This window comes from Melopsittacus undulatus, chromosome 9 (genome assembly GCF_012275295.1).
Source record: "Melopsittacus undulatus isolate bMelUnd1 chromosome 9, bMelUnd1.mat.Z, whole genome shotgun sequence".
Taxonomy (NCBI): Eukaryota; Metazoa; Chordata; class Aves; order Psittaciformes; family Psittaculidae; genus Melopsittacus; species Melopsittacus undulatus.
The window spans coordinates 39,342,942-39,358,200 of NC_047535.1; the positions used below are offsets into that span (position 1 = coordinate 39,342,942).

At 46.5% G+C, this 15,259-nt stretch overlaps 1 protein-coding gene across 1 annotated transcript in view; it reads right to left on the minus strand.

The window, feature by feature from the left end:
* Positions 1–1,035: 1,035 nt before the first annotated feature.
* The window catches only part of SETD5 (SET domain containing 5), a 61,929-nt gene continuing 47,705 nt past the window's right edge, over positions 1,036–15,259 (minus strand). Inside the window, exons 17-24 of the mRNA XM_034066536.1 lie at positions 14,223–14,352; positions 12,776–13,029; positions 11,961–12,017; positions 10,048–10,515; positions 8,438–8,715; positions 5,395–5,528; positions 2,071–2,144; positions 1,036–1,898 (exon numbers count right to left, since the gene is read on the minus strand). Coding sequence (XP_033922427.1) covers positions 1,284–1,898; positions 2,071–2,144; positions 5,395–5,528; positions 8,438–8,715; positions 10,048–10,515; positions 11,961–12,017; positions 12,776–13,029; positions 14,223–14,352 — 2,010 coding nt within the window. The 3' untranslated portion in view covers positions 1,036–1,283. The remainder of the gene's footprint in view (positions 1,899–2,070; positions 2,145–5,394; positions 5,529–8,437; positions 8,716–10,047; positions 10,516–11,960; positions 12,018–12,775; positions 13,030–14,222; positions 14,353–15,259) is intronic.

Sequence of the window (15,259 nt, forward strand, 5' to 3'; positions counted from 1 at the left end):
TGGGCTCCCCTTACCCCCATGGCCCCTGGCAGGGCAGAGCCTGCCTGCCCTGTGCCCTGCCCAGCACCGAGGGGGGGGCTGCACCCCCAGGGCTAAGCCGAGTGAAGTTTACACCTATATGATACAGTATAGAGCCACCCGACGGCGCGGTGACAAGTCCCATCCCGACACGCTCACAGCCAGACAGGGTGAGAAAGTGAACTCTGTTTGTTTTCAATAGTTTAAAAGTCTCCCCCTACACCTGATTTTGGGTTGTGAATGCAGAGAAACCTGTAACAGTCCTAAAAAAACCAAACAGAAAACAACCGAAAAACAAAACCCGGAAAGGAAGAAGACTGCGGCTGAAAGGACAGGGGAGACGGACTCACAGCATTATGTTATCCAAGAGAAAGGAGAAGTTCCACTGCAGCACCAGGGATGACACCTGTCATATATTAGCTAACCTACGATGGTTATAACTGAATATAAAATTAGATAAATAAAAACACGCCCGATATTACAGTAAACAAGTGAGAAAGAAGCTGGCAATCGTATGGAATCGAACAGACAGCGCACCGTGTCCGGCTCGGGATTGACATCCCGCAGCATCACTTGACTCACCGAGCATCCCCCATCCCCGGTCACCCGCAGCACCGCTCCTGCTCACAGAGCGGCGATCCCAGTGCATCCCGGATGCTCTGCAGCCATAGGCACACGCACTCCAACCCCTTCCCTATCCCCCCCACCCCTCCCCGTGCTAAGTTCACATTTGCGGAGGCTCTGTTGTCCTGGAAAAGCTCCGGCCGGGAGCGTGCGCTCGTCTGCTCGTGACTGGAATGATCGTAACGGATTTGAAGCCCTCCCCAGCCTGCACCGAGAACCTGACCTATGGAGAGAGCTTTGGGATTTGGAGATCCACTTCCCCCAAGGTTTGCCTTGAAAACTGCTTTCGTGTTCAGCAAGCCGTCCGTGCTGCATGGGTGACTACGGCCATGGGCACGGACGAGAGGCAGAGGCTGCACCGCAGTCATTGCACTTCAACCACTTGCCTATTTCTTTGCAATGCACCCACGTGCCAGGGAACAGCTTTGCTACAGTCTCTGCCTCAAGAGGAATCCGCCTGCTCCTACAAGGCCAGAGGCCAACACTGCTCACAAATCTCACCCGTGCGTGTCAGACCTCAGCCTCTGACCCCTGGCACCCCAGCATCGGGTGCAAGCTTCCCCACACTGGCCCAGGAGCCACTTCCAGAGGTGACTGGAAGGAGCTATGGGCAGTTTTGTCCTCCTGGAGTCCAGGCAGCCCTAGGAAAGTCCTGTTTGAGTCTTTACTCCAGAACCTTGGAGCTGCTGAAGTCTGTATTGATGGACACTGCTCCCCCCGCGGTGCTGATAGTGTTGTGCACTGGAAATCACTGCCCCCCGGGAGCCCTGGTAGAGCACAGACTGCCCCGAGCTCGGCAGGCTCATAGTCCTCAAGTCTGACTGTAGTGACCTGGCACTTGGGGGGGCAGAGGAGGAGCCCGACGTGCCTGTGCAGGACTGGGAGCCCGACTCGGAGGACAAAGAGGAGTCCACAGCCGTCTGCTGTGCTGGGCTGGCAGCAGCAGGGCAGCTCTTCTTCAGGAGGCTGCTGCTGATGCTGCCAGAGTGCTGCTGGCTGCTGTAATACCCCGAATTCCCTGCAAACAGGGCAGAGGAGTCTGTGGAGACCGAGTGGGCAGGGCTGGAGTAGGAGGTGGTGGAGGAGGAGGAGGAGAGGGGTGTTTCTGAGGAACCATGGGAGAGGCTGTGTCCTGTCCTCTGTGCTGCTGCTCGGTAGCTGTACCCAGGAGATGGAGTGAGGTGTCCTCTGTAGGGGGAGGAACTCTGCTGCAGAAGGGTCTGTGACTCTGCCTGGGGACTGTCAGACTGCAGGAGCTGAGTAAGGCAGTGGAGAGAAGAAGAAAAGGCACGTCAGACTGACTTCCTTCCCATGCCAAGGGTGTTCAGTGGAGCCGGATTGGGAATAACTGGCAGCCAAACCCAGATCCCCCAAATCCTGCTAAAAGCTTTATTTCAGACTGGGCAGGTAAGACAGGAAAGAATTTACCTGGTAGCTGTATCGAGAAGGACTGTAAACTGCTGGTCCTTTGTGGGCTTCTGGAGTGTCTCCTCCTGCTGTGTCTGCAAGGTACATGCAAGATGTTAAACCTCCCCCTCTGAACTCAGACCACAGCCATTCCCTATCGACCAACACTGCACACACACCATCAGTTACACCTGAGACAAGAGCAGCTTCTTCAGCCACCAGTGTTACAGGAGTTGAGGAACCCCAGAAAAAGGCAACTGGAAAAGGTTACCATGGGTAAACCAGCCACAGTGGGAACTGCTGATTCCCTTCTTCCAGCACTCGCTGGTTTACCATGAAGCTCACCTGCCTTGGACCAGCCTATCTGTACCTGGGGACACCACACAGACCCAGCCAGGGCTCCCCCGGATGCTCACAAGGACACAAGGGGCAGAAGGCAGCTTCTAAGGACTCATTCTCCACTTGCAGGAATCTCGCAGGAGATAGAACTGTCCCTTCCTAAACGGCTGTCAGCAGCATCCTCACAGGTTTTCCTCAAAGGCAGATCCAGACGCTGCCAAAGACTGAGGTCTGATGCTGCCAAGGCTGCCAGCACCCCTCCTGCTGGCTTGGGGATTATGCTTTAGAAGTCAACCGAGCTGCTCCAGTTACTCCCAGACCTCAGAAACACCTATTTTTAAAACAGGCCAGGATGAGGAAAATGCTGTGAGGTTTGAAGGGCACCAGCAGCACAGTACACACCGATCCCCACCAGTTATGTGAGAGCAAGAGGAGCAAAGCTGCTTCTTGACAGAGCCTCTCTAGTGCTTGTATCTTAGAGGGTGGGCAAGCTTCTTGTCCTGCCAGATAACTGAACAGGAACTGGGGCACTTGCTGCAAGTGACACAGCCACTTTGCCACGTGTGTTGTTCAGTTGTTACTACTGTTGTAACCATGGGGTTCAGCTGGGAATGGCGCTTTCTTTAGGAAGGAGTGAAACTGGTGGAACTGGAAGATCTCACATCAGTTATGTTGCAGCCTAATGAGACAGAGCTGTTTATCTGCAGCATCTCGGGGACTCTCAGCAGCCACGTTTGAAATGCCTCAGTGAAACTGTTGGTATTAGTACCAAATCTGTATGGCAGATGTATCTGTCATGAAACAGGACACGCCGCCTCCCTCTGCTCTGTACTTGTGCCAGACAGGTCTGGCTCTACACCAGATGCCCTGGCAGGAGCTCGGTGTCAGCAGTGCCTATGGCTTTGCTGCCTTGTCCTCTCTGTGCTACCTCACAGTTACCAGCTTGGCTGAACACGGATATGACAGAGCTGTGCTGGGGCTCAGAACCCTCCCTGCTCAGGACAAGGACCTGCAGAGAGACCACGGTGTGAACCTTCCAGCACGTGTCCTGTGCCACTTTCCGAAACAGCATCCAATGCATCCAGTGCTGTTTGCTGTGGGTGACATTCCAAGTGCTGCACTGCAGAACAGCAAAGCCTGGGAGCTTGGGGCATGCTTTGTTAACCAGTGATGGATAGAAGACACCGAGAGTTCAGTGTGCAGGAGATGGCTGTGACCAACAGAAGCTGAGTGTGAGAATCAGAAGGAATCTAAAGGACTTGTTTCTGAAGAGGCCAGGCACACCAGCAGGGCTGCAGTATTTATTGCAGTGCTGTCCACAAAACACACCTTGATGAGTTAAAGGCTATTGAAAGACAAAGGGTAAATAAACCATAACCTTCCTGAATTTGTTTTATGTAAAAGATAAAGCCAACACTTCCCTCACTTACTTCTTCATTCCTGCACAAGGAAGGACATGAAGAACTGCCTTTCCTGGCAGTACTGGCCTGGATCTACCCAAAGCCTGTATGAAGCTAAGAGCAACTGCCATTCTCACAAATATGGCATGCACACAAATTCCATCTCATTCCTACATGCCCCATCAGCAAATAATTCAAATTCGGGGTTTTTAGCTCCCCTCATATTATCATCTGTTACACTTGTGTTCACTTGTGTATTGTGTGTAATCAAGTGTGTATTGTCACAACTGCTACAGGTGATACCAGGCATGGCAGGGACTCAGCAACTCACTTGTTTCAGTAAGCAGCAGAGCAGCAGCTGGGGGAGGGAAGGTGGCTCACAAAATCTAAGCAGATCTAAACCAGCTACTGAAGAAACTGCCCAAGTATGCAAAACAAGAGAATAAAGACATTTTGCTGCACTAGGATGAAAGAGACAAAAAGACCTTTGTCAGCTGCAGCACTGAGTTTTCACAGCTTGGAGTGGGATGGGTTTTGTGCATCAAGAAAGAATGGATCAATGTAGACAAGCATTTAGCTCCAGCCTAGCTCTTGGGTAGGACTGAAAAGCCAGAGCTGTGCAGATTACAGCCTGGATTTTGCCTACCCTTCTAAACAGGCCTTACTGCAAATGGTTCAGATCCCTGCTACAGATCATCAGCAAGTTGCAGTCGTATCAGCCAGGAGTGTAACAACAGTCCTCAGCTACGAGGAAGCAGGGGCAGATGGCAACAGGCGAAGTTATTCAGATACAATGATCCACTGCTCTGAGTCCCAGGGGCAGTCAGGGTTCCGAGGGCACTGTCTGCTAGGGAAACACAATTGTGTTCAACAGAGACTGCAAATAAAGAAAAGACAAATCACTCCATTTCAGAGCTGAGAAGTTGGGCAATGATGAAGTGATCTGTCCATCCCTCACAAAGTTACATCTCACCTTTAGCCCACTGATCAGTAACAGAGGGGTGTAATTCCAGCTCAAGTCACAAACAGTGACCCCGCGTGCTCCTTGGCGAGGACAATGCTTTATTCAGAGAAGAAAGGAACATCAACCAGAACTGAATTGAGCTCAGCGCATTTCACACAACTGACAAACATCACAACTCAGGGAATCAATAACTTCAAAAAGAGCTGAGGTAAGATTTAGAAGCTAAATTAGGTCTTAGCACAGCCTAAAGCACACACCTGCATTTTAGTGTGATAATACATTTATCTGAGTGTTCAGCCAGCTAGAATTATTAAATGCTACCACTTTTATCCCCAGTAACCAGGGCCAGTTGAGGTAATGCTGCTTAACTTGTCTGTCCAAGGACAAAGGAGCTGTCCTCGCCAAAGCTGCAGGTAAGCCTTGAGTCCAGACTCTGGAGAATCCTGGAGGTGCTCCAGGTCAAATAAAAGAGGGATATAGGGTCAATGCATATCTGAATAGCAATAAGGTACACAGGAGGCTCTTAGAAGGCATTGATAATGTTAAAGATGAAAGTACAACTAAGTTCACAGAGAAGTTTGCAAAGTTACCTGAGCCCATCACTTCTGACCAACCAAGTGTTCAAAAGGTTCCTCTCCCTACCTGCATCTCTCTCGATGGCACTGTCACGGGAAGGTGAGGATTCGTTTCTCTGCGATACCTTTGCACCACTTCTCAGCACCTTCTCAAGTATCCCCCGGCCCTCTCGAAGCCTCTCCACCGACGTTGGGACCATCCTGCAACAAAACCCCAGGAACAGCTGAGGATTGCCATGACACAGCTAAGAGTGATGTGACCAACACGCACAGGGGCTGTAGCGTCCTTGGAATGATCGCAAGACACATCTGGCTTTGCTTAAATCCATTGGTAAATGTTAGTGTGAGCACAAACCCCTACCATAAAAGGGAGGGAATCGGAGACCACCAGCTCTATAGACAGATGAGGAATAAACTTCTGAACTGCTTTTGCAATGTAAATAACCTCCTGTGGGATTTTCCACTGCCAGTCCCTGGCTCCCATGGTAGCACTGCCCTCAGAAGAACAAAGTCATCACTCTCATCAAAACCATAGAACACCCAGTTCAGTAGATCAGCAGATTACAGGCCACCTTATCCCAGAAAACATGTTTGAGATTCAACAGCATTTTGGAAATCCTGGCATTATTTTAAGGTTAGTTGCAGTTATTTCACACAGACTACTTGTATTCAACCTAAAAAGAAGCAAACCCAATACCTTTACAGTGTCAAGGCAGTACAGTCACACCTAGTCTGGCCATTTTGTCCCTTCGTACTACTATGCCCCATTTATTTGGTAATGTGAAAACTCTCCACTCAAGACTGGTGCTAGATCTTGTCCCATCACATATCACCAGTGTCTGCTCTGAGGGTGAAAAAGAGGTGAAGCAGCTTTCCTAAAGCCAACGTATAGATGAAAACCAGAGCCACAGCCAAACCCCAGACCCCCAGGTCAACATGCAATCTACCATGTACAGGACCATCCAAGTCTCTTTAGAAGTGTGTGTTTTAACCCATGAGATAGTTACCTTGACCAGGGATTTGCAATGCCTTTACCCTAAACACTGAAGAACATGTGCCTTAAGAATGCCTACATTTAAGTATGTATTATTAAGTGCACTGCATGCAGCTTAACACCATCTTCACATATTTCTGTATTTAATTATTTTCTTTTTAAAGGTCTCTAGAAAACTGTGCTTTCCATCAGCTTTATTTCTTTAAATAACAGCCCAGACATTAAAATTCACCCCTCACTGAAGCAGAAGGGAGAAGACACCAGAGTTCACACCTCATGGAGGTGAATAGGGTGAGGGGGTGAATTCACACCTTCGTTGCTGCTATTGTTTTGCTGGAGACAGTGTTCTGCAAGGCTGGGTTTACTGGGCAGCAGCACATCTGTTTACATTGTGATGGCTGTATCTTGGCAACTGAAAGAGACAGAAACTTAATTTTTTTTAATTGAAAGCTACTGGCAATTATTGTAGAATTCAGCAAAAAATCTGGGCAATGCAAAAAAAGTAAGGCATGTATTTTTAGTTCCCACCCTTTCCTTCTGTCCCTGAAATTATCCTATTGTGAATGTCTGGGAATGTATCTGGAATGTAGGCACTTAAAGATGCAACTGGGTCACAACTTTAACTCTGTTACATGCAGTTCCTAATATAGCTTTTTAAGTAGAAGGCGACTGTACGTTTGTTAGCCTTGCCCATTAAAACACAGAAGAATAAGAACTTAAAAGGCAGCAAAACTGCTTCATCCCATATCAAAACATCGCAGCATGGCTCCAACTTTACATCCAGTGTCCTGTAACAATACAATCTTTATTCCCACACAATACTTACTCACGAAACCATGTGAGAAACTGAAGCCAGAGCACCTGCTGATGGGCAACAGATGAAGCTTGGAATATAAAACATGGTACTAGAGCAAGGCTGCCACACCAACACCTCATCCTGAGCTATTATTTTTTCCCATTCAAGGTTTTTCTTTCACCTTTTTACAGGCAGAAAAATGTGGCACAGGAGGAGAAGGACATGGGTTATCGATGCTTGCACAGGATAAAACTTGATTATAAAATAATGATTATAAGCTAATCATCAGCCTCAGCTGGGGCAAATCCCAACATCTGGCAGAAGGTCATTTGGTAGACAGAGTACTGACAAATTCTTTCGATTAATCTCTGCTTGAAGAGTCATAAAGAAGTAAAAGAAACAGATCTCACTGCTCCTGCAAATCCACCCAAATGAATGTATCTCAAGCGCTTTTAACACAGACATCCTCCTCCTCACTGCCTTCAGCATTGCTTTGCATCTCCTTCCTTTGCCACCCCCCACCATTACATGTGCAGTGGCACAGCTGCCTATGTGGAGATCAGCATTAAGGAAGTTCTGCCTTTTAGCCTGTGGTGTGCAGGAACAGAACTTGAATACAAAGCAGCAGAGCCAGTGTACTACATCAGTCAGCAGAGCATCTTAACCATCACTGCAGTGACACTACAGAATGAAACACTCTGCATTCCGGTGCTGCAGTACTTCATTTTTTGGACCAGACATTATTACCGGGTTCAAAAGGTTTTGAAGACCAGCCTTTCCCCTTATCAAGCCTTCTTATTGTAACATGATAAAGGTGTGCTTGCCATGCCTTTGGCAAGCCACTGACTGCAGCCTGTTAACTGCTCTTCAAGCTGTATGTGCAAGGCATTAGGAAAACTGCAGTTGTTTCACTGTCCCTACTTCTCACACGTCAAGTTGCAGAGTGCTCCATTAGCTTTCCTTCTGAGTAGGAGCTGATTTAGGATCACTCATGTTCAAGACGACCAGACCTGGATTAAATTCTCATTGCAAGAATAAGACCTTCAAACCTGAGACTTTAAAAGGACAGCAGTGGAAGAGTCAACTCTTTATCTTTGTATCTTTCAAAGACAGTTTTTGATATCTAAACCAAGAAGTAAAGGGCAGGCTGAGAAGGCTGCTTGTATCCTTCACAGCTGCTTAACAATTACGAAAGAGAACAATGCCAAGAGACCTGACTGAATCCATCCACATGCAGACATTGTTATGGACATGCCCCCTACAGAGTTTGGTCCTCCTCTGTGGAGCAACCTCAGGCTTGCTTGGAAGGATAACACTCACCACCTGCTGCTGATGTTCTCCTGGGACTTGCTGAGTGACGATGAGGAACTAGCCCCCCTCGAGTCTGGTGGGCTGATGTCCTCTACATGAGGCAGGGAGGGATGAGAAGGGGAGAAGCCACTGTGTGGGGAGGATGGGGTTCGTACTGCAGAGCTGTTGCCATCTGTGTCAGTTACAGAGCTGTTGCTGCCCTGTCGGGTGGGAGTCCCTGTACATCGCATGGAATCACCTCCCTCCTTGGCTTCTTGTTTCCGCTTGCGGTACTCTAATAGAGATACCTTGGAGAGAAAAATGCAGCCATGAGTCTGGGAATGCAACAGACCAGGAGAAGGGGAGGAACAGGCCCAAAACCCATTAAGAAAATCTTTTTCTCTGGGTTTGCAGATAAAACTTCAAAAGGTTTGTTGGGATTATAAAATCTTCCTGAATCAGCTCTTTTACTGGTGTACCTGGAAAGTGGTACAGATCTAGACCACTCACCCACATTGTACCAGCATATGACCAATACTTCAGAAGAAGTATCCAGCTAGTCTGCTTCCCTAACAACCTGGGATTTCACATTACTTCAGTACATGCTTGTATATTCAACCATCAAGCCTCTATATCCTCCCTCCTCTCAACACCCTTTGAGCGGGTTCCTGCTATGGTGGCATTGCAAACTGCAGGTACTAACCCCTAAAAACCAACCTACTTTTAGTAAACGTAGACTGTAGATTGTGCAGAACACTCTCAGGTTTGTCAAAGACACAGACCAAAAGGTCCCAGATAACACAATCTCCTAACACAGGGACAGCAGAGCCAAAAATATATATGTATATATAGATGAGCACTTACCTTTCAGCGTGCCTTCCCCGTACGTTATTATGAGGCACAGAGACATAAAGGACTTACAGAAGGCAGCTCTGCTGTAGAATTTATCAACTATGACTCAATGATTGCACAAAAGGCTTTACAATACTAAAATGTTGAAGAGGGTATTTCCAAAAGTAACTCAACACATGAAGGTTTTAAGGATAACTTGGAAAAAACCCCAAAACCCTCCAGAAATGGAATAGGAATAAGACATTCCATTCAGCTGGACACTTACACAAGTGATCTGAGTTAGAAACCAATACACATGTGTTTTCTTTAAACAATACTCTTGTAGTTTTACTTTTAAAGAGCTAAAATTTAAGTAACAACCTTCATCTACTTTTCTTGCCATGTCTTTCCACAGTAATGTCCTAATATGTTTTAATAAACAGCCTAGCTTTTCAAACATTAGACCCAGTAAGAACTCTTTCCATCCTGGTAAATAACACCTCCACCAACCAGTACAGCTGCACTCTTATTCCTCTGGGTCTCGTCTCAGTTGAACAACTCCTAGAAGAGGTATTTTCATTGTGAACTTTCACTTTCACCTCTCACATTAAAATCCTGCCTAAAGGGCAGCTCACTCTTAACAACATTTAGATTATTTCCATCCAGGCACTGGCTGCTTGGATTACTTGCCCAGACTACATTTTAGTTGTATTCTGCTCTCTTTGTTCTCCCTGTAAGTCTTTCCATGGTGCTTACTGCTCCCACTCAGGTTCCTACAACCTAAGACTTCCTTTTACAGCAATACTTGCCTTCTTCCTTTGTGGAGGATTCTGAGGAGCAGATCTGACACCTTCACAAGCCCTCTCGCCGCAGGGTGACATGGATCCATGCACTGTCTCTTTAAGCAGCCCTGACTCATGTCTGCTGAAATACCCTTCAGCAGGAGAGCTGCAGCATCCTGCTTCCGAATTCACTGGCTTCCTCTCCCCCAAAGGAGGAGATCCCTGCAACAACCCATCCACACGTGGCATAGCGTTCAATGGGGAGAAGGCATACATTAAATTAAACTCTGTCCGAAAAGCCTGATCAGAGCTTCGTAGCAGCATCTGTGCTTCCCCACTTTTCCCTGGGAAGTTCATCTCTGAAGTAGAGTTTATGGAGGGTTGTGGAGCCAGATCAGAGGATCCAAAGTTGAGCAGCAGCGGCCGTTCTGGGCAGGTGTTTGCACTGGAATCCACGTACCCACCCTTCAAATCCAAGTCGGATCGGACGCAGAGCTGGAAAATCCAATAAGGATATAGGAGGGGATAGGAAGTCAGGGAAAGGGTCAGGCAGGGAGAGAGAATCAAGTCAGAAAGTGCTCTGTACAATGCTAGCTTACTGCTTCTCAGCTCCTTTTTGATCACCTCTTTGGTCCTTTCCTGTGCTATTTCACTCATTCTACAAGGAGTGACTGAAACTAAGCATCAGTTTAGCTGTCCAGTGCAAGGTAGCCTTTGTCCTTTAGCAGTCTTACTGCAGCAAGAGAATAAGGGTCAGCACTATGTCCAAGCAGTCAATGAAGAGGAAAAAAAAAAGCATTTTCACAATGGCCTCATATGTCCCAAAGTTGATGCCAACGCAGAGTACTAACTGGGTTCATTTTGGGGAGAAAACAGAAAGATCTGCTGTCCATTTGTTGTTCTATTGGCCAATTCCTGGCTGTCCCAAGTCAGGCACTACTAACTTCCTAACAATAAAATGACCAGGATATCCAAGCCATTTGTTTTCACTTATTGTGAGCTTTGCAAATCTCTAACAATAGTACATTCATTTAATTTATACTGCATTTCTGCATGTTACATTCTCTAACAAAACCATAATGCCATCATCTTTGTGCTATCACAGTTTCTGGAGCACTAGGCACTGATACAACAGTATCTCCATTTATCTGCTTGAAGTGCCAAAAACCCTCCAGGGCAACTGCATAATCATCTCCTTCACCATGTTAATATGTCAGGATCTCAGACAATGAGCATAACTGACAAGATTTCATCCTCTTTGCAGGACTACAGTGCTTAGGGGAAAACACAGCAGCATCAGGCATCAGCTCTGCCCTACTGCTGCTGCTGAGAATGTTTCCTCTGCTACATTGGAGATGAGCATGTGCTTTCTGCAATGAAACGGGCTCTGAATACTTCACCTCATGTTTTACAACAGGCCAACAGGTAAACAAAATCCTGCTTTCTGGCATCACCTCAACGTTTTAAAGTCTGCAAGTGAACAGGTGATAAATCCAGGCTGAAGGGAGCAGGTCAGGAGCACCACTGTGTCCTCCTAACTCAAAACTACTGAGTGCTTGCCCTTTTCTCCCCCCATAGGCATTTTGCTGCCACTGAGTAAATATCATACAGCACTTATCTACTGGGCTGGGGCTGAAGTTGATGATGGTATCTCCAAGGTCTCCAGATCTCTTGCCTTCACCTCAGTAGCTGAGACATACCAAGACCTCACACTGCCTGTTTCCCATCAGTGTCAAGTGAGTAATAAATCCCAGTCCTCAATTTGTTTGCTCTTTTGTGATAACCCTGAAAACTTTCCTCAGCCTTATTGTGACTAACACTCCATCCTTATTCCCACTCACCTCCACACTCCTCACCCCTTCCCTCCCACCATGGCCTCAATACACACACAAGCACACACTCTCTGGCCTCAAATGTAATCAAGACAGTGTGGTAACTACCTCGGGTGACATGGACTCAGGCCTGTGTGCAGGGGAATTCTCAGGGGAGGAGACGTTCTAGAGAAGAGAAAAGCATCTCATTATTCATCTACTTAAGTCAGGAGGCAAAAGAAATCAATGGAAAAACAAGCAAAGAGGTTAACAATGACTATTCTAAACAGAGTATCCCGGGAAATAGCCTGGAATGACAACTCCATCCGTAAACTAGTTTCTAAAGCTTCCTGGAAGCAAAGAGACAGGACTGGGCTACTGTGCTTCATGCTATAACTTAGTATCCAAAACAGAACACAAATGTTAAGAAAAGCATCTTATTCTTTGTATTTCTCATGATGTCAGGTAGGTATTTGCACCATGAAATACAGAGAAAGCCATTTACAGCATTCAGTCTGAGAACAAGGCAGAAAGGAAAGCCTGGGTTTCCCCAAAAGGTTAATAAATAAGATCTCCAAAACACTATAGTGAACTTCCACAGACATTCTATTAGCCACATTGCCACAGAGATCTGGACTGGGGAAGATGACTAAAGAACACTGAAAAGCCTGCAAAACTTGGGAGCTACTGTGCAGAAGTGGAGAAGAGAACAATACCAATGTTATAATGGTAGCTACAAAGTGAGGGGAGGCTGGGCTGCAGCAAGCTCTGACTAGAGCAGGAGTTCTGGCCAGAAATGGAGTAGAGGAGAAAGCCAGCAGTGCTCAAGTGATGCTCGGCAACGTAACCGCATTGTCAGAAAGGAAGGTGTCTGTAGTGCTACCTCTGTTGCAGATACCCCAGTTCCACACTTTTTAGCACTCCCAGTCCCTGGTCAGATTTACCTCGAACTGTAGTGGAGTATTGCAGCGACTAGCAGCCAGAGAAGGAATTGGTGAGAACATGATGCCATAACCATTGCGACTCTCCTCCTCTCCCGGCAGTGATGAGCTGGGTGTAGCCAGCTGTGGGCTCGCTGAGCCAGGAACTGAAGGGATGGGAGGTGGAGGGGTGACGGGAGACAGCGGCCTCAGCAACTTCTTCACATTCTGCTCCATCAAGTAGCGAGACTTCCATTTCTTCAGGGGACTCAGCAAGTCTGAAAAACAGACTGAGCTGAGGACAGGGCTCAACCATTAACCACGTGCAAACCACACGTTGTCTCCTGCCCCCTATTCCCAACCCAACTGGAGCCCATGAGTCTCCAATGTGACTATGAAAGGTTCCTCAAAATGAAGTACCTTTGAAGTGCTTCCATACGAATCCTGAGACATGTCTAGATACTGATAATAGAACAATACATAATCAGGAACATACAGTGAACAAGGAGAGGAAGTATCTCAAGCAGAAGTAAGCACAAGAGGGAGCTAAGGGAAAGGAAGACAGGAAGGGACAGAAAGAGGAAAGGGGTCAGAGGACATGTCACTGTCACTGCTACAGCCACAGGCAGCTCAGTTATTACTTGAACCTAACAGCTGCCTATAGGCTATGTCAATACAGCCCAAACACTTTTCACTCCCACAAAGGATTAATGCCTTTCCCTTAGTCCTACCCATAGTCAAAATAGTATCTTTTTTGATGCTCAGTTCGAAGAAAAAAATAAAAGTATTCAGTAAATCCTGCAGTTCAGTTGTTTCTTCTTCAGGTCTTGCTCAGGGATGTGCATCTGTTGGCTCTGGCATTCTGTCCAGTTCCTATTCATCTAACTTTTCAGTAATCAATTCTGTATTTTCTGCATGATGTCTAGCCTCCTGTCTCTGTTGTCCTTGGAAAACTAATCCCTGACTGGGCAGATCTTCACCCTCTTTCTCTGTAGAAAGATTCAGACACAATATTTAACCATTCTGCTGCTTTACTCACAGATTTTAGCTCCTCCATCTTTGAGACTTAATAATTTGCTCATTACCTACATGCCTGTGAGACTTTGCTATATCTTCCTATAGTCAGTAGATGTTTATTCGTCCATCTAACAGCACCCTGCTGAAAAGAGATGATATTGTACTCTTTTTTGGTTTTTACCTCTATTGGACTAAGCAGCACACAGCACTGAGGTTGATAAAGCAAGATAAAGTGATTATCTTTCCATAGAGTACTGAGAAGCTTCACACACAGTCAAGCTAGAATGGGTCTGCAGAAAACTGAATAAAGGGCAAAGTATCATTCCCACCTGCACAGAGCTGTGCCATTGAGCAGTAGTACACATTAAGATCACATCCTGCACAGCTGCCTTTGTTATTCAGCAGCTTCCCCAGTTTCACTCAAGAGCCCACACTACTGGTGCTGAGCACTTACCTGTGTCATCTTTGCAGATGCTTGAAGAACTGCTGCTCTCGTTACTTTGGTATAGACATTGGGTTCTGTTCTCTTGTGGAGCTGGTGAGGTCTGAGTCATCCCCTCTTCCAGAGCTTGTTTGATCCAGCGCTGAAACAGAACGAGACTGCATAAACATGCAAACCCTCTGGTACTTTCTATGTTGTTTTGCAGGATGTACTCAAACTCCTACACCTCAGTGCAGCAGGGCAGACTGCTCAGAACACTGCTGTTACCTCCTTCAGGTGTGCTCAGACAGGAATCTGTTAGAACACAGCAGTTAGCACCAAGCCTCCCACCTACTGTGATGGGGCTGACTATGTGCTCCTGATGTGTTCTGGGCACAGCAGTCTTCAGCAATAACACAAAGATAAATAGAGAGTAAATTATAAACAGATAAAATGCAAAACTCTGACAACAAAAAACTATTACAAGGAATCTTAATTAAAAGGAGATAAGTATAATGAACTATCTTAAACCCCTGATTTTTGCAATAAAAGCTGTTTCCTGCCCAGCAGCACACACACATTGTCCCCCTGCTCCACTAAGACATATCAGAGCTTAACACAAACTCTGCTGTAATAATTCCAGCAGAGAAATGGCTGAGTTTAATCACCTAACAATTCTTTCAGGACTGTGCTTGCTGCCAGAGACAAAAAGCAAAGAAAAAACTGTGATAAAATGCAAGCAGCAGTTTCCAAGGGGGGTAAACCAAGAAGAGAATAATAAAGCCAAATCTTTTCCTCAGCTGCTAATAAAAGAGATGAAAGTCACAGTGGTCTTCTCAATACAGACAATAAAGAATGTTTCACATCTCATGCAAGTGAACATGAATTGAAGTCTCGGCAAATCTGCCTTGTACCTTGATAGGAACCAGCTCCTGATGGCAGGCAGGAAAAGCTTTGCTTGCTTTACTATAAAAAATCACCACCACAATGTATGGGAGAACACCCGGGTGATTCAGTAAAATGACAGCAAATTGCTGAAGAAAAGCAAACAGTGATTTGCACTCATGTTG